Source organism: Saccopteryx leptura, chromosome 12, assembly GCF_036850995.1.
Source record: "Saccopteryx leptura isolate mSacLep1 chromosome 12, mSacLep1_pri_phased_curated, whole genome shotgun sequence".
NCBI classification, from domain to species: Eukaryota; Metazoa; Chordata; class Mammalia; order Chiroptera; family Emballonuridae; genus Saccopteryx; species Saccopteryx leptura.
In genome coordinates, this window is record NC_089514.1 from 52,310,360 (window position 1) to 52,332,556 (window position 22,197).

General features: G+C 36.3%; 1 protein-coding gene and 1 pseudogene across 1 annotated transcript in view; one reads left to right on the top strand and one right to left on the bottom strand.

The window, feature by feature from the left end:
- Positions 1-22,197, bottom strand: part of SEMA3E (semaphorin 3E) — a 310,664-nt gene that overhangs the window by 64,187 nt on the left and 224,280 nt on the right. Inside the window, exon 5 of the mRNA XM_066353922.1 lies at positions 2,806-2,899. Within this exon, the coding sequence (XP_066210019.1) occupies positions 2,806-2,899 (94 nt within the window). The remainder of the gene's footprint in view (positions 1-2,805; positions 2,900-22,197) is intronic.
- Positions 11,112-11,204, top strand: LOC136384302 (U2 spliceosomal RNA; annotated as a pseudogene).

The window sequence follows — 22,197 nt, forward strand, 5'->3', positions numbered from 1 at the left end:
GGAGGGGTGTGTAGGGAGTATGTGCAGAGCCCACTGAAATCAATTTTCTGCAGTTAGTTTAGTAAATACACAGTCTCTGGAATTCAGAGACATTGATATCAGTTCAAAATAAAGAATAAGATATTTTGATTAACTGTGAGTGAAGAGTTTTAAGTTTTACCATTTATTTAAAATAGATAGTCTCTACATCTTTTAAAATTTTTTTAATTTTTAGTGAAATGAGGGGAGGCACAGACAGTCCTGCATGCTCCCAGACTGGGATCCCCCCAGAAAGCCCTCTAGGGGGCGATGCTCTGCCCATCTGGGGTGTTGCTCCATTGCAACCAGAGCCATTTTTTAGCACCTGAGGCAGAGGCCATGGAGTCATCCTCAGTGCCTGGGACTAACTCATTCTAATTGAGCCATGGCTGCAGGAGGGGAGGAGAAGGGAGAGAAAAAGAGAGAGTAGACAGAAAGGAGAGGGGGAAGGGTGGAGAAGCAAATAGTCGCTTCTCCTGTGTGCCCTGACCTGGAATCAAACCCAGAACTTCCACATGCTGGGCTGATGCTCTACAACTGAACCAACCAGCCAGGGCCTGATGTCTCTACATGTTTTTTGCTCATTCTAATTTTCTGTAAACAGGCTGGCCTTACCTTAGCATGTAACTCCTAAGTGTTGCAAATATCATAACAGAAATTTAAACATTGTAATATCAGAACCTCTCAACACCAAGAAAAGAGAATGATTCCTCCTGGCAGCCATGTTAAGGAGCAGGGAACACCCTCTTCAGTCTTACACATGGGAATTCAGCCACCTGTCTGCATCATCACAATGTTGCGGCACTTTAACAAGGGTGCCATTTTAAATCCCAAATAGTATAAAAGAGAAAAAGAAAGTATTTTCTTGTGTCTTAAGTAAGGCTCTTATATACTTCATCTAATTAAACTAAATCAAACTGAAATCTGCAAACACAACCAGCTTGTACTCTATTATTCCAATGTGGACATTGAGCGGTCATTTGAGCTTTTCAACTTCTATAGTTTGCATTCTAGCGCAGTGGTTCTCAAACTTTTTGAAGTTGGGGCACATTTAAAATCCTACAAATAAATGTAGGTGCACTATATACAAATTTCTGAGAAATATGTTATGATAATTAAGTCAAATATTAAAGAAAAAATATAAAGTCCAAGTGTGCTTTTTTTTTTTTTCCACTTTTTTTTTTTTTTGTATTTTTCTGAAGCTGGAAACGGGGAGAAACAGTCAGACAGACTCCCGCGTGCGCCCGACAGGGATCCACCCGGCACGCCCACCAGGGGCGATGCTCTGCCCACCAGGGGGCGATGCTCTGCCCCTCCGGGGTGTCGCTCTGTCGCGACCAGAGCCACTATAGCGACTGGGGCAGAGGCCAAGGAGCCATCCCCAGCGCCCGGACCATCTTTGCTCCAATGGAGCCTCGGCTGCGGGAGGGGAAGAGAGAGACAGAGAGGAAGGAGAGGGGGAGGGGTGGAGAAGCAGATGGGCGCTTCTCCTGTGTGTCCTGGCCGGGAATCGAACCCGGGACTTCTGCACGCCAGGCCGACGCTCTACCACTGAGCCAACCGGCCAGGGCCCCAAGTGTGCTTTTATGGTAATTAAACAAAATAAATATGACAAAATTAAATTTATCCTGACATTAAAAAACATTTTTATGTTACATTTTTTGTTATGCTTTTTAGAATTCATAAAAAAGAGGGGTTAAAAAAATAAAAAAACTACAAAAAAGTTATCTTTTAATATATATATATATATATATATATATAGAGAGAGAGAGAGAGAGAGAGAGAGAGAGATATACATTCTTAGTAAGATTTAGTAAATTCGGCAGGTCCTGGCACAAATGTGTTATTTCATTCCTGTGTTTATGAGAAACATGAGCCTGATGTGTCCTAGTGATTTCTTCAATGTTTGGGCATATATTTGAAAGGCAAACTCTCATTTCCTCGTCAATACATTGAAGAATTCCTCTCTTTTTACTCTTAATTGTGTTGAGTGCAGAAAACCCCCACCTTACATATCATCTTAACTTGACACCAAACAAAGGATAGAAGAAATTTGCCTCCAGTCTTTCTGGGGAACATGGGGGGTAGTGTAAACAATCCAGCACCACAGCTTAACAGCCTTTTACAACCTAATCAGGCAAGTGAGGTGGGGGGTTGGGCAGACTGTCAGTTTACGGCCAATTCCCCATTCCTCTGTCCCCCAAAAATCTAAACTCCAAAAACCCTGTCGGAGTTTCGGTCCCCAATAGGCACATATTTCTCTGGAATACCATAGGGCGCACCTGGAAATCTTCTAGGGCACACACTTTGAGAACCACTGTTCTAGAGTAACAGGAATTTATATAAAATAACTTTGAAGTTTTCCATTAGGATGGCTTCCTGTTGAATTATATGGATACAGAGAAGGTCACCAAGAAGAAAATATTAAAAATTCCCTTAGAATCACAGAATAACTAAAACATAAAGAATTAACATATGCTAAAGTAGTTTCTGTAAATTTTTATAAATTATTCACATAATTGAGTATTTTGAACACTAAATGGTACAGTATGAATGTCTTATACCAGCTATTAAGTGACAATTTGAGTTTCAGAATGAGACACATACTTCATAGCAGCTGCACTTATTATACAGTCAAGTTGGCTCAGGTTCACATGGCTTTATTATTGTTCCCAGCACAGACAGATAATATGACAAGGCAACATATAGAAAGAAATATCAAAAGAAGATAACTGAAGTTTCAAAATCGATATGACTACCACCTGATGTCTGCAGCAGCATAATTACCAATTAAAGTGGAGATGAAGGAGGAGTCGGGATCAAAAGGACACCTGCCCCTTCCTCGCTCAGACCTGTGCGATTCCAGGTGAAACAGGGGATCCTTGAAAGAAAACCAAAAAGACCATTAGCTATGCACCACCTAGTATAAGAATTGCTTAAACAAATGCATTAACCTTAATTATTTACAAAATAAGTACTGTAAATAAGGCACTGGAGAATAGCATCAAGTTATTTAGGAACAAATTGGATTGTATAAATAAATGCATGGTTTTGCAGGCCTGTATGGATTTTTCACTTCTCCAAAAAACTATGCAGATGATGAAATAAATAAAATTAGCAGTCTTATCACTTGATCAGACAGTATTAATCACTCTGAGCTGCGTCAGTTAAATATTCCAAAGGAATGAAAACTTGATGAAAAAAGTTTACTAAAAAAAAAAAAATTCAATGATAAATATGGAAATGAGCTTTTATTCCCCAAGACCACTGTTAATTTTTTTGAATAGTTTATAAAGAAAAATAAACAATATTTTCCAACAATAATCTAAAATATTTATTTCCTATCATATTTATTATTCATCATATATTCTTTGTATAGACATATAATATTTAATAGTTTAGAGAATGACTACTGCATAATTACTTGAATATATAAATATAAGTAAATGTCATACTATGAGTAACATTTCAATCTGGCTTTAATCACATGAGGTTATCAAAATAAATATTTCCATGAACTTCTACTGCTTTACTGGTTCTTATGCAACAACATAACCACAGAAATTTTCTTGTAATATCTCAGATTTCAAAATTCTCATTCTCCATTAATTGTGATATATGTATATATGTTTGGATATAAGAAAGTCAGCTTTGAAAAAATGACAATAAAATTTAATATTGAAAATCTGGTAGAAAAATATTTATCATTGACACCTGAAAAATACAGGGAGTTTGGACACCTACCCCTGTGCAGCTGAAAATCTGCTTAACTATAGTCAGTCCTCTGTATCCACAGATTTTCAACCACAGATCAAAATTACAGGTGGTGTTTTAAAACAAAATCCACATATAGGCAGACTCATGCAGTCCAAGCCTGTGCTTTTCAAGAGTCAGTTGCCCTTGGCAATAGGATATAGCCTGTGCTGCCCACTGGGGCATACATGAGCCCATCCTATCTGAATCATGAACCTATAAACAAACCTAGAGTCCTGAGTAACTCTGGGAATTGCATGCATGTCTCTTGAACTTGACCTTGACTTTCCTAGCCACTCATATTACTCCACTTTATCATTTCTGCTTTATGTTGTCATTCTTCCTGCACATACTTTCCTCTTTTTCTCTGTGATATCCTGAAATCACCATTCCTATTCTGCCTTTCCAGAATCGTTCTGATAAATGCAGAGTTCACCTGACCTCCGTAACCGTGGAATTAAATCACAGTCTAGAGAACAAATATGTCCTCCTGGTCCCAAAGTGTAACAAAACTGATATTTTAAGCCAAAATTTTTTACCTATTTAGATACTTTACACAAATTAGTAGAAAGTATCCCAATAAATATTCTGAGACATTTTTGTGTTTACTTCCCACAGATAAAAAATTTGCAATGACCTGACAAGAAAACATGTTCAAATGAGTTAAAATTATTGGTCTGTCCAGCTAATTTCTATGCTGAAGGAGTCTCATCTAAATTTGTGAAACAAACCCATAACATTATAATATAGAGGAGGAAATGATCAAGTCTATGAATATAATAATTGCTTGTCCCTTTAATCGCTGACACTACATAAAATTTTGGAAAAATTGGTAAGGTATCATATTATATATGTTTTAATATAGTCAAATGTCCAAATGTTTGGATATAAAGCTGTTGAAGGATGCATTAAATTATTTTTATTTTTGGCGGGGGGGGGGGGATTTATTTTCATTGTTTACTCTTATACTCTTTAAATTTTTTATTTTCTTCTAATTTTTAGTTTATTTTTAAATTGAAGTGTAACTGGCATATAACATTAGTTTTAGGTGTAAAACATCATGATCTGATATCTGTGTATGTTACAAAATGATCACCACAATAAGTCTAGTTAACATTCACCACCACACTAGTAACAAAACTTTATTTTCTTGTGATGAGAACTTTGAAAATTTACTCTCTTTGAACTGCTTTCTTAAATTAAAACTTTCTGTAGCTTGAAAATTCTGTGATAATCAATTTTTATGTCTAATAACTGATAAATTTATCTAATGGATATACTTATTTACCATAAACATTATATGTATTTCCCCATGTATAAGACCCTCCCATGTATAAGATGCGCCTTAACTTGGGGGCCTGAAATTTGAAAAAAAAAAAATTACATAAAGTTATTGAACTCAAGTTTTATTCATCATAAAATTCATACAACTCTTCATCACTGTCAAAACTCCCATCCATTAGCTTGTCCTCACCTATGTCTGATGACGATTCACTGTCTTCAACAATGAGTGCAAAAACAAGCACATAAACAAGTGCAAAAAAGCAGGAAATGCAAGTAAAAAAACTACAACCGCTGTATAAGACGCACCCAGTTTTTAGACCCCACATTTTTCAGAAAAGGGTGCATCTTATACATGGGGAAATATGGTAATTGAAATTCCAAAATAAAAACAAGCACATTGATTACTTATTCAAGTATAATGTATTCATTTAAATTTAAACTGCCAAGTAGGTGAGACAGACAATGCAAATCATAAGAATTCTAGAACAGGAGAATCTCAGATTTTGAAGAACTGTGCAGTTAGTTGAAGTAAATGATGTCAGTTTCTTAGAAAAGTCACAGGTTTTCATAAATATAAAATATAACCTAGGCTTCTAAGACTATTGTTGATTTGTGAATTTCAGCATTATCTGAAGTATCAACTATCCAACATATCAGTATCTTCATCTTTCAAGAAAAATAGAATCAACAGGAAACTATATTCACAAAACCAATTACTTTAACGTTTTGAAAACCATTAAGTGGTAACCCAGAATAATCCTGTAATTTTTATGTGTTTGAGGCATAATTTTGTGCAATAAATACATCTATTTGAGTCTGTAAAATGACATTCTTCTAAAAAACCTCTAGTTTGATGCTGAGAGCACAGAGCATTGAATATTGAACACTGACATATATTCTCGGAGATCTGTGCCTCAGGTCCAAACTTAGAGGTAACTAGTATAAACCTTCCACTTACCTCTAGAAGATTTAAAGTATCTACCTCTCATTTATTTGTTTAATGGTTAAAACTATCTAAAAAAATAGTCATTTAAAATAATGAACAAATTAAGTTAAATATTTTGTGCCAGATTTTTAGATAACTATTAGAAAACCATAGTTTTCAATAGTTTATATGATAGATATAGCTATCATTTTATTTTAAAAATACAGGTGTTCTCCATAAATATATATATGTAATATATATATATAATTATGTATATACCCACAAAATCATAATGTATACTTTAAATATTTTAAAATTTTATTTGTCAGTTATACCTCAATAATTCTGAAAAATGCATGTGTTCTGCAGTTTCTAAATTTTCAGCCCATTAATGATTTAAAAAACGTGAACTACTGGAACATCCCTACTTTAGAAAGTACTATTATCTTTATGTACAAAGAGAGGAAAGGTCCAAATCTTAGAGGATTCAGTCATCTCATCCATACATAATACTTGGTTAATCATACTCCAGGAACCAAATAATGCAAAAATAGAAACTATAGAGTATGATACATCTTAAATTTGAAGGCTATGGTAATGTTCATTTTAAAGACTATAATACTTGTAACAAAATTATGAAGAGTTGCTTTAAACATTTGTAAATTCTGTAAATCCTGTCTTATCACTTTACATAGGTCTTCTTTGACCTTGTCCCCAAACTCAGCAGATTTTTAGATGGATATTTTTATTATTTCAGATGGTGTTATACAGCACAGAAAGCTCTATACTCCCTTTTATTAGCCACACCATATCTTTCCACAGGAGTAACACAGGTGCTATCAGTATTTTTTATTTCAATAATTGTAAGCCTGTAAAACAGTAATAATGTATCCCTGCTTTTTACTTATTTAATTATTAAATTAAATGAAGTTGTAACAAAAATGTGTTGCCCGGTTTGTATTTTTTGTTTTCTTCTTTTTGAGGAGTAGAGGACTCCCACATGTGCCCTGGCCCAGGATCCATCCAGTAGTATGTCTTGGGTTGATGCTTGAATCAACTGAGCTATTCTTAGTGCCTAGAGTCAAAACTCACACTAATTGAGACACTGGCTGTGGGAGGGGAAGAGGAAGAGATAAGGGAGAGGGAGGAGAAGAGAAGCAGATGGTCCCCCTTCCTGTGACCAGGAATCCAACCCAGGATGTCCATACACTGGGCTGATGTTCTATCTACTGAGCCAACCAGCCAAGCCCTGGTTTGTCTTTTTTATACTGTCACTACTTAAATATCATTTGATAGTAAAAGCTAGTAAAGGGTTGACATTTTCCATATGAGTGACTTGAGACTCTATATGGTTACAATCACATGCAACTTTACATTGTCATTATTTTGAGCCCAGTAATAGCTCAAGTAATAGCTTCATCATAACTGTTCAGTTATGTGACAAACAAGTGAGTGGCTCTAATAAATTTCATCTAAGTACATTATGTGCAATCATAATTGTAAAGTATATGTGAAACCTCAGAGCAGTTAATCAAAAAAAGCCAATCCTAGAGAAAGAACATGGAATTAGCTTTTAGTTACTATAATCAATGCCTATGACATTGTTTAAAAAAATCTATCTGTGGTTAAGGCTAATCTAACCTAGGAAAGATTTACTTCTTTTATGAACATACTGTAATCTACCATTTTTCATATAAGACTCTTTGGATAAGATTTCCACTGAATAAATCATGACACATGAACAAATTTGTAATGATAATTTCTACTGGAGATAATATAAATACTGAAACCTTATTTCTGGACCATTTTATTGCTCCTCCCAAACTTTTCCACCATGCAGTTAGAAATCCTTGTTTCATAGTAAGTAAATCCCTACAACCACACTCAATTTGCAACATGCTTCAACACCTCTTGGCCTTAATTGCATTAGAGATCTTATACTAGGTAAAATTACAGAGCCTAAAAGATGTTACATCCTAATCCCTAGAACCTCTGAATATCTTACTTTACAATGTCAAAAGGACTTTAAAGATGTGATGAACTGTCACCAGAGAACCTGAATTATTCAGGTGGTCCTAATGAGAAGTATGATGATGATAGCCGAGAACCAACTATTGCGGTACAGTGTGAGGAAGCCTAGACCTGCCATTCATTGCTGGCTTTGAAGATGGATTAATGAGGCCATGAGCCAAGGCATGTGGGTGATCTTTGGAGGGTGGAAAAGACAAGATAATAGATTCTCCCTCTAGAACTTTCAGAAGGAACGCAGCCTGTTATTTGATTTGAGCTCACTGAGATTCATTTCAGACTTCTCACCTACACAACTATGAGATTAAAAAAAAACCAACTATGTTGTTTTAAACTACTATTTGTCAATTTGTTACAACAGCCATAGAAAAAACTAAAACATCTCGTTAGTCAGAATACTGCTTCCTAAGTCTTTATTAATAGCAGTTCCCTTTTCACCCACGTTCTACACACTGCAAGACAATACTAATATACTTTAGGCTCCCCTCACATCTAAATTCCAAACTACTATGCCATCAACCATTCTATCAAAACTCAAGCCATTAACCTAAGCAAGCCTTTCAATGTGTGGTTGTCATCTACTGACATCTGTGTCATCCACCTTCATAATCACACCCACCATCACAGGGTTCTCCCACATCCTAAATCTACCCTTATGTGGGATGATTTCAATCCACAACTTAACCTTGTGGTTCCTATCTCCTAAGTGGCAATGCTCTTCAAGGCCACTACATTTCAGACACAACGCCAAGGCCAGACCATAGACCTCATCATCCAGAGCAACTGCTCAAGTGTGGAATCAGAAGCTTGAGTGCTCTGTTCAGTCCCCACAGCCTCTTCCTGTTCCAGATCATTTGTATGACTATTTATAACACTATAAATATTGTTTGACCTCATGCAAACCTCAATAATTGAGACCCTTGTATTTTTTCAAAGTTTCTTCCCCTTCCTCCCCCTTCATCAGCTCTCAACTCCTTGTCCCTGTTCTTTCATCCGTGTGCCTGTCCTTTCTTATATGATTATTCATTTTAGAGAGGAGAGAGAGAGAAAAAGAGAGGAGCAAGAAGCATCAATTCCCATATGTGCCTTGACCAGGCAAGCCCGGGGTTTCAAACCAGCATTCTCAGCGTTTGGGTCAATGCTTTATCCACTGCACCAGCACAGGTCAGACTGCCTTTCCCATTCTTAAACTGAAGATACTGATAACTGCTAGAAAGAACCATTCAAAAATTACAAAACAATTAACTCTCACTCTCCTTCTAAATTTCCAAGACATTTCTGTGTCTCGGGTTATGTCACTTTATAATTCCTCTGAGCCACTGTTTACTCGAGCATCCTAACTTACAACCTCTCTCAACACAGCAGACAACCTCACACCTATGATTATGGAGAAAATAGGTTTACATCATTTATGTAATTTTTTTAAAATCAGTGTTTCCTGTATGTCAGGCCTGACCCTGACACTGAAAACACAGTTGTAAACAAAGCAAAACTCCAAACCCCATCACTCTCCTGTTCTCATAAAACTAACCCAGATAGACTTTTCTTTCCTTCAACTAAAAGAAATATTCTGCATCGCATGCCTGCTCATTGGCACTTACTTGATTCACAACTTTACTTATCAGCTTAATTTTAACAGCAGCCTCCCAGGCAGTCTCTTTGGCCCAGCCATTAATTCTGAACACCGCTGCTGGAGCTCTTTCTGGAATGTGAATTTGCTCTTATCATTTCTCTGCTTAAAGTCTTTCATTGATTTCCCATAGCCTCCACAGAACAAATGCTAAAGTCCTTAGGGTTTTATATAAGAGACTTTAAATATAGGCCTTCTTATCTCTAAAATGCTGCTCTTGTTGTCTGTGTACCAGTTATTCTGAACTACTTGAAGGTTTCTGCATATCTCTTACTTGGGCCTTTCAATGTGTTTAGAATAATAATGAAAATACAATATTAAAAATTCAGCACAGACTTTACCACTAGCAGGAGTCCTGATCTGACCCTGATCTTGTATTGACTCTTTTCCTTTCATGTCTCCCTCTAGCATCATATGAATTCCTCTATTATTCCATTTGTTTCTCTGTGGTATAACTGTCTGCTTGTTTGACATTCTTTATTCTGGGTTTGTGGGGTTTCCTTGAAAAACTGCCCATGAACCTGACCAGGCAGTGGCACAGTGGATAGAGCATTGGACTGGGATGCTGAGGACCCAGGTTCAAGACCCCGAGGTCGCCAGCTTGAGCGCGGGCTCATCTGGCTTGAGCAAAATAAAAAAAGCTTACCAGCTTAGACCCAAGGTCGCTGGCTCAAGCAAGGGGTTACTCAGTCTGCTGAAGGCCCGCTGTCAAGGCACATCTGAGAAAGCAATCAATGAACAACTAAGGTGTTGCAACAAAAAACTGATGATTGATGCTTCTCATCTCTCTCCGTTCCTGTCTGTCTGTCCCTATCTATCCCTCTCTCTGACTCTTTCTCTCTGTCCCTATAAAGAAAAAATAATAATAATAAACTTACTTAAAAAAAGAAAGAAAACTTCCCATGTGGCATTTATCTTTGATTACCTGTATCAAATAAAATGTGTTTAACATAAATGCACAACTGTGGCTGTCATTTGAATAAATACTACCTTTACCAAAACAAATAGTTTTCTTAGCTCTTTTCTTGCATGGCTGTATAGCCAGTAATCGCGACCACCATCAAAGCTGCCTGACCAATGCAGGTTCGCATCTGATCTGGACAGACAGTAAGGAATCAACAGAGCCAAAAACTGGTGTTCCATTTTCCTTTAATCCAAACTCGCACCCGGCGGGCGAGAAAATACACACAGCGGGAAACACTTCCCTTTCCATTCAGGGCTCCCAAAGCCACTGGCTCATCTGAGTTTTCCTAGAATCAAAGGCTTCCACCGCACCAGCCTTATTCACCTCTGTTCCTCACCTTCTTCTCCTCCACAAACTGGTTTCTCCTTCCCCATTCTGCCATTTTGGCTGCCTCCTCCATGTGGCCTCCAGGCCCTGCTCCAGCCTGGGCTCCTCCTTCTTACAAGAACGTGGCCACTCTCTCTCCCAAAATGGCCTCCTATCTCCTCCTTTTTAAAAATTTTGGTGTGATCGTTTCTTGGCCTTTTGGCTAGGATCAGGTGTAGTATCTGTTCTTATCAGTTTAAAAATTTTGGTGTGAAAGCCCTCTCCCAACACACATTAGCATAACCATGCCCCTTCCAAGCAAGAAGGGCATTCAGCCGCCCCACGTGGCCAGCGGCCATCTTTAACAAAGTGAGCATAACATATGTTATCTGCCCAACAATGGCCCTTACCTATTTTCTTACAGATCTCAAACAACTCACAAAACATAGCTGTGAATAGGTATTTTGATTTGAAATAAACAATGTGAACTAGTTATTATGCTGTGATATGTTCTGTATGCTTTCTTAGGACTATCTATATAGAAGCTTCATGGTTCTATTTTTACTATATTTTTATTGGCACTTGCTTCAGTAAAACTTATTAAATTGCTACAACAACTAAAAGAAAAATAGTTACGTTCTTATTTTACCCGGCTATTCAATGAAAATATTATATATTTATATATAATTTTACAATTTATGATGGTACCTTACCAGGATTAAATATTAAAGTTTAATAGCTACCATGAGATAGGTTATATACCTCATGGTAGTTTTTAAAAATAAAATATTGGCCCTGGCCGGTTGGCTCAGCGGTAGAGCGTTGGCCTGGCATGCGGGGGACCCGGGTTCAATTCCCGGCCAGGGCACATAGGAGAAGCGCCCATTTGCTTCTCCACCCACACCCCCTCCTTCCTCCCTGTCTCTCTCTTCCCCTCCCACAGCCAAGGCTCCATTGGAGCAAGGATGGCCTGGGCGCTGGGGATGGCTCCTTGGCCTCTGCCCCAGGCGCTAGAGTGGCTCTGGTCGCTGCAGAGCGACGCCCCGGAGGGGCAGAGCATCGCCCCCTGGTGGGCAGAGGTCGCCCCTGGTGGGCGTGCCGGGTGGATCCCAGTCGGGCGCATGCGGGAGTCTGTCTGACTGTCTCTCCCCGTTTCCAGCTTCAGAAAAATACAAAAAAAATAAAATAAAATAAAATAAAATATTGAAGAATTATAAACATGATTTATTTCATCCCCCATTATCTTCTTAACAGCATTACAGAGGGTCCTCAGGTTATGACAGTCTCATCATACGATGTTTTGAGTTTACAATGCTCGCTCCCATAACAACTTTAAAAAAATTGACACATGAGTGTTTCAGCTTACACCATCAGTGCTGTACTTATGGACTATGTGGGGGAACTAGTTTGGCTGCACGTGGCAGAAGAATATGCAGTAAAGCGACATCTGAGTGAGGGAGTTGGCTCCCCCAGCACGCTTACCTATGCTGTTTTGGACTTTTACTACAACACAGTGTACAGTACAATATATTTATGTCCTTTTCCTTTTTCTGTGGCTTAGTTGTGTTTTTATGTTCTAGATTATGATTTTACAATGGTGTTAGGATAGGTAAGTGACTTAGACTAGGATGTGTTTCAACTTACACCAAAATTTGGGTTATGTCACTGTCATAGGAATAAAACTGTTGTAATTTGAGGACCCTTGCATATAACTAAAAATTGAGGTGGGACAAGGATGGACAATCATTTGTTAGTTAAGGATTCCATTCTCCCATATGACTAATCTTTTCTTTCATGAGAAAAAGGTATTCTGTGGTGTGTGGTTATGAAGCTTCAATACTGAATAGAGAGTACAGACTGAGCTCTTAATTTTTTTCAAACAACTGACTTAATAGTATGTTTTAATAATTTAATTGCATTTTTGTTTCATGATGTTGAAAAAGAGGTGTTCTGCATCTTATTAAGCTGCATATAACAGAAAGATGCACTGATCCAATTCATCTCAATTCACTAGGACTCAATATATGTATTATTTTTGCAAGTTTATATAATTGAGGTGTGAATATTGTTAAAAAGAAGTACAAAAAAAGAAAATTTACCATACTGAGTAGTAGTGATACTATGAAGAAAGCAGCCAAATTCTAAAACTTTCATTGCTTCATTTTGCATAGATCAAGAACTTCAAAATTAACTACAAATTCAAGAATAAAGTTTCTTACATTATTTGGAGAGTAATGTGGTCTTAACTGTAGTATATATAATTTAGTGCACAATCCAATAAAATACTAAAAAGCGAATAATACAATTTTCTTCCATGTAGTAAAATTCTGCATCCAAACCAACCAGAAAGCTTAAGGCATGACATTGTCAATGACCCCAAAGCAATCGAGTTTATGGTTCAAGTAATGTGCAATGTTGGTGTTTAACCCTATTGAGAATGTTAGTCACGACTTACACTGGCTTTCCATTATCTCTGTTTTAACAGCTGGAATTTCTGCCTGAGTTATGTGGCTCAAATTTACAAGACATCACTAGCATTAACAGTGTGGGCTGCACTTTTTGTTTTGGCGAGAAATGGAGAAGATTTTCAATAGATCCTTCTGTGCTTGAGAGAAAGCAGGACATCTAGGTTATAAATGTGGACAGATGCATGTGCTGTGCTTTTCAGAAAATGTATTTGTAAAGAATAAATGGAATATCTTCCCAGGAGAGTTTTCCCCTGTTGGCCTTGAAGAAAGCCCTCAGAACCCAGCAAGCGTACTACAATGACTTTCAATCGGTGTGACTCACTGCATACCAAGTGTTAAAAATGATGCCAATTAAACAGACTGCGAATTTCCCATCTGAAAGATATCAAAAGTAAAGTAAAAGATTGCAAATACTACCAGACAAAACAAATAATCATCTACTATGTTAGCTATTTCTAATAGTTAGAGAAAGAGTAAATGTACAAGGCTCCTATGCATATTATGTCAACAATGAGAACCAAACAAAGATGCAGTTTTTCTACATAAATGTCTAGAATAAATGACCATAATATGTACTTTAATTCTTTACTAAACAGCTATTTAATAACCTTTATCACAAATTATTTTTTTTCTTTTGTTTTGCCAAGCAATAAAAAAACTTTAAAAAATATTTGAAACATCTTCTAAATACGGAATAAACAAACGGAAAAAGAATACAAAAAGGAGATAAAATTCTTAGTAAATGTTTTGACTTTAAAGCTAATAGTTTTGCATTTTAATTGCTTTGTTTTTGCATTTTTTTCTCTAAAAATAACACACTAAAACTTAAGATTTAGAATGCATTGCATTCATCATCTTATTTTATCCTGAAAATAAGCCTGTGAAGTAAGACAGGGTCAATAATATTGAGTGCAAATATTTTCTTTTTATAGGTGAGAAACCAGAGGCGTGGAGAGGTTTTGCAAGTCTCCAGAGCATCTTCTAGTTCGATAGTCCTCGTATAGCACTAGCCGTCCTTCCACCACTGTCAGTAGAGAGGTCTGTTTATGTTTGTGTTACTTGTCATAGCAGAGTGTCTTTTATAAGGTATTTAATACATAATCAAAGTTTCAAAATCTATCTTAAGATTTTTTTAAAGAAAAATATTTATTTTATTCCATCATTTATTATATATATTATGTTCCAATGTCTTATTTCCCTTAGTATTACTGAAATACTTTGTAAATGATAGCAGAAATTCTAAAAGTATATTGTACATCTAAATAAAATTCTAACTCAATTTTCTAGTGCTGATTATAAATATTCACTTAAACCTATATTTGAAGTCAAAATTATATTTCCCTTTTTTATGTGTATTCTTGAATTTTTACTTCAGTATTCCATTCCCCTCCTCACTCTAAGTGCCCTAATCTTATGCCAATATTCTCTTAAATTCCACCCTGATAGCTGTCTACCAGATATGTATGCCTAGGTGTTCTAAGATGGGAAGCAAATAGTTTTTGAACTTTAATAATTATGTTGTCCTAAAGCTTGTTTTTACTAGAAAACAGCATCTTCATTGCTGCCTGCATCTTCTTCATCACCTGTTCATACACAGGTACAATATTTTATTCTTACTCTGAAAACCCTTTGGTGCTTCTTCCTTGCTATTGAATAAAGTTTAATCTCTGGAATGGCACTGAGGACCTTGAGAGTTTCACCTCAGACTTGATCCCTCTCTGCTAGACTTTCTTTAAAAGTTCTATGTAGGACAATACCCACAGCTCTTTGATTACAGTTTCCCTTTGGAAAAATGCAATTCAACCTTCCTTTGCTCTAAAATACAAACTCTTACTTAATGAGAAAATGATGTTGAAAATGACTTGATTTTCTCCAAGACTTCTCTAGGCAAAACTTCTCTCATAGACTACACTATGTATCTTTTGCAGCATTATTCCCACTGCATTGTGATTATGTATACATGGATAATTCAACAAACACTTAAGAAGCCTACTATGTTGAAGTATTCACTCAATATTTAAAGAAGCATGATGCACATTACTCATTTAGACCTCATTAAAATTAAGCAAAGTAGCCTATCTAATTGTAAATTTAAAAAATAGCAAAGCCAAAATGAACAAGTGACTGCAGTAATATATAATATAGCAAGCTATTTTTTATTAATCAATCAGTTATACTTCAATAACTAGTGAGCACATTTTAATAGCTGAATTTCATTAGACAAATACATTTCAATGTCAGAAGTAAAATTAGGTCTTGAATACTATTTTCTCATAAACTAGTAAAATGATAAAGAAGAAGAATAAAGAAATTAGAATAGGAATAGTAATAAGAATTTGAATAAGAGTCAAAATGTTTTACAAAAAGAATTAATCCAAAATGGAGATAAGAAATGTTTTGATTTGATTTTACTCAAGTGTGATAATCTCTTTCAATCTCACTTTCATTACTTATAATGAAGAAAAAAAAAGATTTCTGTGCTGCTATTTTCTATGACTGTTGTGAGAATCAGAGAAATAACTGAAGATTAAAAGTCACTGAAAAAACTACAAGAACTGGAAAATTTGAATATATGATATAACCATATAAGGAAAAAAAGAAAAACTGATCTCTTATAGTCCAAGGGTTTGCAACTGGGTTTCACATCAACCCCAATGGTATATAATGTTGATTTTACTCAGCAATTTGTTTTTGTTTTTGTTGTTTCACAGTTAAGATTAAAATCTTATATCAAGAAGCCAATGGGCCTGACCAGGTGGTGGCACAGTGGATAGCGTCGGACTGGGATGCAGAGGACCTAGGTTCGGGACCCTGAGGTTGCCAGCTTGGGTGCGGGCTCATCTGGTTTGAGCAAAGCTCATCAGCTTGGACCCAAGGTTGCTGGCTTGAGCAAGGGGTTACTCGGTCTGCTGTAGCCCCACGATCAAGGCACATATGAGAAACTAATCAATGAAAAACTAAGGTGTCGCAATGTGCAACGAAAAACTAATGATTGATGCTTCTCATCTCTCTCTGTTCCTGTCTGTCTGTCTCTATCTATCCCTCTCTCTGACTGTCACAAAAAAAAAAAAAAGCCAATGGGGTATAAGAACACACATTATATAATAGAATTTCAAAGAACTGAGGATAAATGATGAACTATTCAATAAATGGTGTTTGGACAACTGGATGCCACTGTAAAAAAATAAAGTTTGATTACTACCTCATGTCCTATAGCTCTGTAAACAAATTCCAGACAGACCGATTAAAACATAAGAAATGGGATTATACAAGGAATAGAAAAAGATATAAAAATTTTGTATACTACATTGGGTACAGAAAGAGTCCTTTTAAAATAAGACTCAAAATCTAGAAGAAATTAAAAAAAATGTTGATAAATAATGACTTAAATAAAAAAATAATACAAGAAAAAATACCACAAAATATTTTTCACTCAAATAAAAAACAAAGGCTTTCTTTTTTGCTTACTATATAATAAACTCATACAAATCAATAAAAGACCACAAAATATAATTCTTAAATGGTTTGGGGCCATAGATGCACAAAGTGGGCTTAGAATATCTTTTTATTCTAGAAAGCAAAGAAAGTTGTCAAAACTACTAGGGTCATATCACAAAGAGTTGGATGTTAAGTTGAACAGGTATCTACTATTCAAAGATGAGACAATTTTTTTCATTCATAAGGATATTAAGTAAAAGGACTGAAATAAGCCAGAAAGGCCTCAGAATATTCACAGCCTCAATGTTGGCAATACTAGTTGGAAATATCCTGTAAGGCCATATTAGAAAATATCATATATAACAAAATTCTGGTTCTGAGATTAAGAAACTGGTATTTAATTATTTGAAAGATGAGTTCCCCAGTCTTTTTATAATTAGAGCATGCAGACTGAGTTGGTGCCTTTACCTTATGATCATCTGTGTAAGTCAAGTTTACTGAGATAGAAAATTCATCACATAGGTCTAGTTAATCCTTTCCTGTACTGCCTAGTTATTCCAACTTTAAATTTACAACTCAGATTGAGACTAAAACAGCATTTCATAACAAATTATTCAAGTTGCTTACTTGGAATTTCTTTACATAAACAAATTACACAAAAGTCAAGCAGACTTATAGGTAAGAAGGCTGACAGGAATCAAGTTTTGCAGTAATTGGCATCATGGTCTCAATTTCATAATTTCAGTTTCTGCTTAATAAAATGCCAAGAAATTTAGGGAATATAATGATGGCTATTTTTGAGCAGTTATGTACAGATATTTTAAGGTGAATTTTGTAAGAAAAAAGTAGTGATAGTAAACACTTGCTCAGTGTAACCTTCTGATCTTGTCCATATACCGTACGATCAAATAACTGGCACAACAGATCCAATAAGCAATTGCATTGACTTGTATCTGTGTCTTAGATAAAATATATGGTAAAGATATAATTTATATATATATAATAATATATGTAATAAAAGTAAGCATTTATATATTTTAATATATAAAATAGTAAATAGATAATTGATATTAAATTATCCTTTACTATTAATATTATTATTAAAATATTACATAAGAGAATGCTAGAGATAATAAAGAATAAATATGTATACTTTCAAAAATTTAATGGAAGAATGGAAGTCGTTGTTTAGACATTTATACATGGCAAGAAATAAATCATGGCAAATTAGCTTTACAATCTAGATTTCTCTTCTGCTCTGCTTTTCCTGTCTACCTTCTCTGGGTTGGACTACTCTCACTGTTATTCTGACCACACACAATGAAGCAAGAATCAAAATTCTTGACTGAGGACAAAGATGCTTTTTATAAAGTTATGAATCTCTACTTTTCATGGGAAGGAAGTCATCACCCCTCTTTAATATGCAGACAGCCTTCCGAGCAAGTCCTCATTTCTCAAACCCAGTTTCCTTTCACTGGGGCACATCTGAAAACTCCTCAATCCTATGAGTGTTCCCTCAGCTGACTGAGCCATACATGATCACAAAGGATCACAGTCCTGTGTGAGGAAGAAAGGAACTGCTGGTGAATGGAAAAATAAATCCATCATCCGCACAGTAAAAAGTAGACAGCTGCAAGCGGAAGGACACCTTTTGTAACAGCTGACTGCCATTCCGCCCTGGCTGGAACCACACAGCTCTTGGAGTTAGTAGCAGCAACAGAGGAAATACTGAAAAACAGGGTTAATGTATAGTCTTTCATGGTCATCAAGAGTCTTGGCTATGGGGGTCCCTGGTTTTTCTCATGGGAAGAGGAAATATAAGAAAATGTATCCACACTTTAGTATTCTACATAGAGATGAGTATTCCAAAATTATTTTCTAAACCAATAATAATCCCTCTCTGATTTTATGCCAGGCCACAGTTAATCTGTTTGACACTTGGAATGGGACACTTTGCTCCATGACTCATCTTGAGTATGACAGGGCATGATATACCTTCCTTCTTGCATCTCATTCCTCCTTTTATCAAACCACAGAAATCAGCAAAAGTAAAAAGGGATGTGAGCATATCCTTAGCATGATTTTTTTTGCATGATTATTCTGGAGGCTCATGTCTGCAGATTTATAGTAAATTAAAAATATAATAAAATTAAGAGACATCTGCATGCTTTAGGACCACGTGAACAAAGATAACAGAAAGTAGAATAAGCACAGTACCAAACATAAGCTCCACAGGACATCATTTCCGTGTGTACTTCAGTTCAATGTACACTTTGGTACTGTGTGAATAGTGCCGTGCTAGCTGTGCAAAAGGAACAATTCATTTCTGCAGAGCACTTAGCAACCTACAAAAGATTTTTACCTAAATGTTCTTTATTGCTATCACAACTCTTTAAGATATGTATTGAAATGTAGTGATTCTCCAAAGAACATCACAGGACAGGAGATATGTCTTCTGCACTCTAAATAAGAAAATACAATTAGTATAATGATTGCTTCAATATGTAAAGTCTTTTAATGAAGTACAAACGTTCAGAGAATAGGACAATGGAACCTAATTCTAGTTCTGGGCTGAAGGAAATATGATGATATTCTGGGATGTTTTTCTTTTTTCTTTTTCTCTCTTTTTTTTTTATTCAGTGTGAGGAGGGGAGGCAGAGATAGACTTCTGCATGCGCCCTGACCGGGATCCACCTGGCAAGTCCAATAGGGGCCAATGCTCTGCCCATCTGGGGCATTGCTCCACTGCTCAGTAACCAAGTTCTTAATGCCTGAGGTGGAGGCCATGGAGCCATCCTCAGTGCTTAGGGCCAACATGCTTCAATTCCATCAATTCCTCCGCTGTAGGAGGAGAAAAGACAGAGAGAAAGAAGTGGGGCATAGAAAAAGAAGGCAAGAGAAAAAAGTGAGGGGGGGTGGAGAAGCAGATGGACATTTCTCCTGTGTGCTCTGACCAGGAATTGAACCCAGGGCATCCACACGCTGGGCTGATGCTCTACAGCTGAGCCAACCGGCCAGGGCTGGGTGTTTTTCTCATGGAAACACAAAACCAGTTGATTAAGATTTATATTAGGAACACTACGGGTCAGGTATTGTACTAACAACATTGCTTATTTGCTTGCTTATTGTTCATACACCCTTAGACAGATAAATTTAGTCCCATTTATAAATAAAGTTTCTGAAGTTCAGCAATATTAAACCTATACAAATGCACCCAGCAGGTAAAGGGAAGAAGATCTAATTCCAGTCTCTTAATCACTCTCCTGTAAGAGGGCATTTTAGAAGGAGGACAAAATATTTCATTCAAGGCTTAGATGAAGGGCTGGGTGAAAAAGGGGTGAGTAACTCTGACTGAAGGTAACAAAACTTGTGCAGGGAAGTATAATAAGCAGGAGAGAGAGAAGGCTGACAAAGTACCTTAGAACCAGACTGTGGAGGAAACCGGCTTTCTGAGATAAGGCATTTGGACTTCCTTCCCTTGATGTGCTAGGGTAAATAATGAATATTTTAAAAAGACTTATTGTTTAGCAAGGTTAATTTGACAGTAGGATTGAAGAGCAACTGAAAACTGTAAGGAAGCTGGTGGAGGCAATAGGGATAATAATGGTTCCGGCAGAATGAATGGAGAACAGAACGGACTGGAGAGATAGTTAAAAGATACTGCTGGAAGAATTTTGTCACTGACTCATCTTAGAGAAGAGCTAGGTTGACAATATAAGGTTGACCATTTAAGCAAAGGTGAAAAGAGAAAGAGTATCATCTTTTAACTGTGATAAAGAGCACAGTAAAAAGGAATAAACTAAGAGGTGTGAAAGGAAACAATAAATTTTATAGAAAGAATGTCTTCTATTAACAACTCTGCATACTTTTTAAATGACAAGGAATACTAGAAATACAATATAGGATATCAAAACATGTTAGAACGAGGAATTCAGGTTTGTGAATGAACATGTAATGGCAATAGTTGATGCTAACGGAGAAGCTAAAGAAATAAGATGATGACAATGCTATCCTGGTAGTGGTGCTGATAGCTGAAAATTACGTAACATTAACTATTTACCAAGCACTACTCTAAGTGTGTTACTGATATGACTCCCATCCTCACAACATCCCTATACATGAAGTGCTAGTACCAGCTCCATTCTGTGGCAGGAAGAGGAGGAATGACTTGCTCTATATTATGCAGCCAGTAGGAGACTTAGATTAAGCCTACAGATGTGGAATTATGGATAGATATATATGTAGAAATATAGATATAAAGATATATATATATATATATATATATATATATATATATATATATATATATCTGAACCACTATCATCAGTTTGGGTTGCATCATTCCGGAAAGAAAGAGATAAAGACACAATCCAAAGTGCTGGTAGTGATTTAGTCTAGGGAAGGGACTAAGACGGGGAAAATACTGAAGAAATACTTTCCACTTGTCTCTGTATTTTGAATCCCTTACAAGGGCAATGACTTTTATGACTACAAATGACTGAAACAATAGCATTACTTACACATTAAATCAATATATCATTATAGAGGAAAATGTAGAAGATAAATGTAAAAGCTGAAAATAATGACTTTTCATAATTCTACCACTAAGCTACAATGACACCTGTTGAGGCTATGTTCTATTTCCACCCAGTCTTTATAACTTTTTGATATTTTATTTCATAAAGCTCATATGGAGTTGTACTTGGGGGGGGGAGTCAAACAAATGATATTGCATTCTTTCTTTATTTCTTTAATAAATACGTTTTAATCTCCAGTGCAATGATATTTTAGCTGCAGAAACTTTTCTTTAGCTCCGACTTTGACTGATGTCACTGTAGTGAAGGTGTCTACCAGCCTGGTTTGATTTGAAACAAGGTAAGCTTTCTCCACTTAACTATCTCAGCGTCCTCTTGATTCCTGTTACTTTTGTCCACATATTTAGCTGCTATAAATTATCTCACTGGTAATTCAGTCACCTAAGGGGAAAGAAATGAGAGTCCTACAGAAAGTCCTGGAAGTTTACCTGTTTGTTTTCTGCCTTCCTGTGTTTGTCAAAGCTGCTGCACTGAGGGTCAGTTTTCCAGATGTATTTATTTTATAGCCTTTTGCATGCAACTTTATGTTTGGGACAGTCCCTATATCATGTAAGTAATGCGTTGTCACCTACCCCTTTCCAGATGTTCTTGGCAAGGTCCTGAGAATTTGCCAGGAACTTCTCTACTTCCCATGAGGAGGAGTGCTCAATCAAGCAGCACTATTTGATGCTAAGCACTTTGCTCCCTTCTGGTTCTGCGTGATAGCTTTCTAGCATACGGTAGCCCTCTTCTCCTTAGTAGCATAAGCTGATGTGAGTTTTCCCTTTGGTAAAATCCTTTTAGTGATT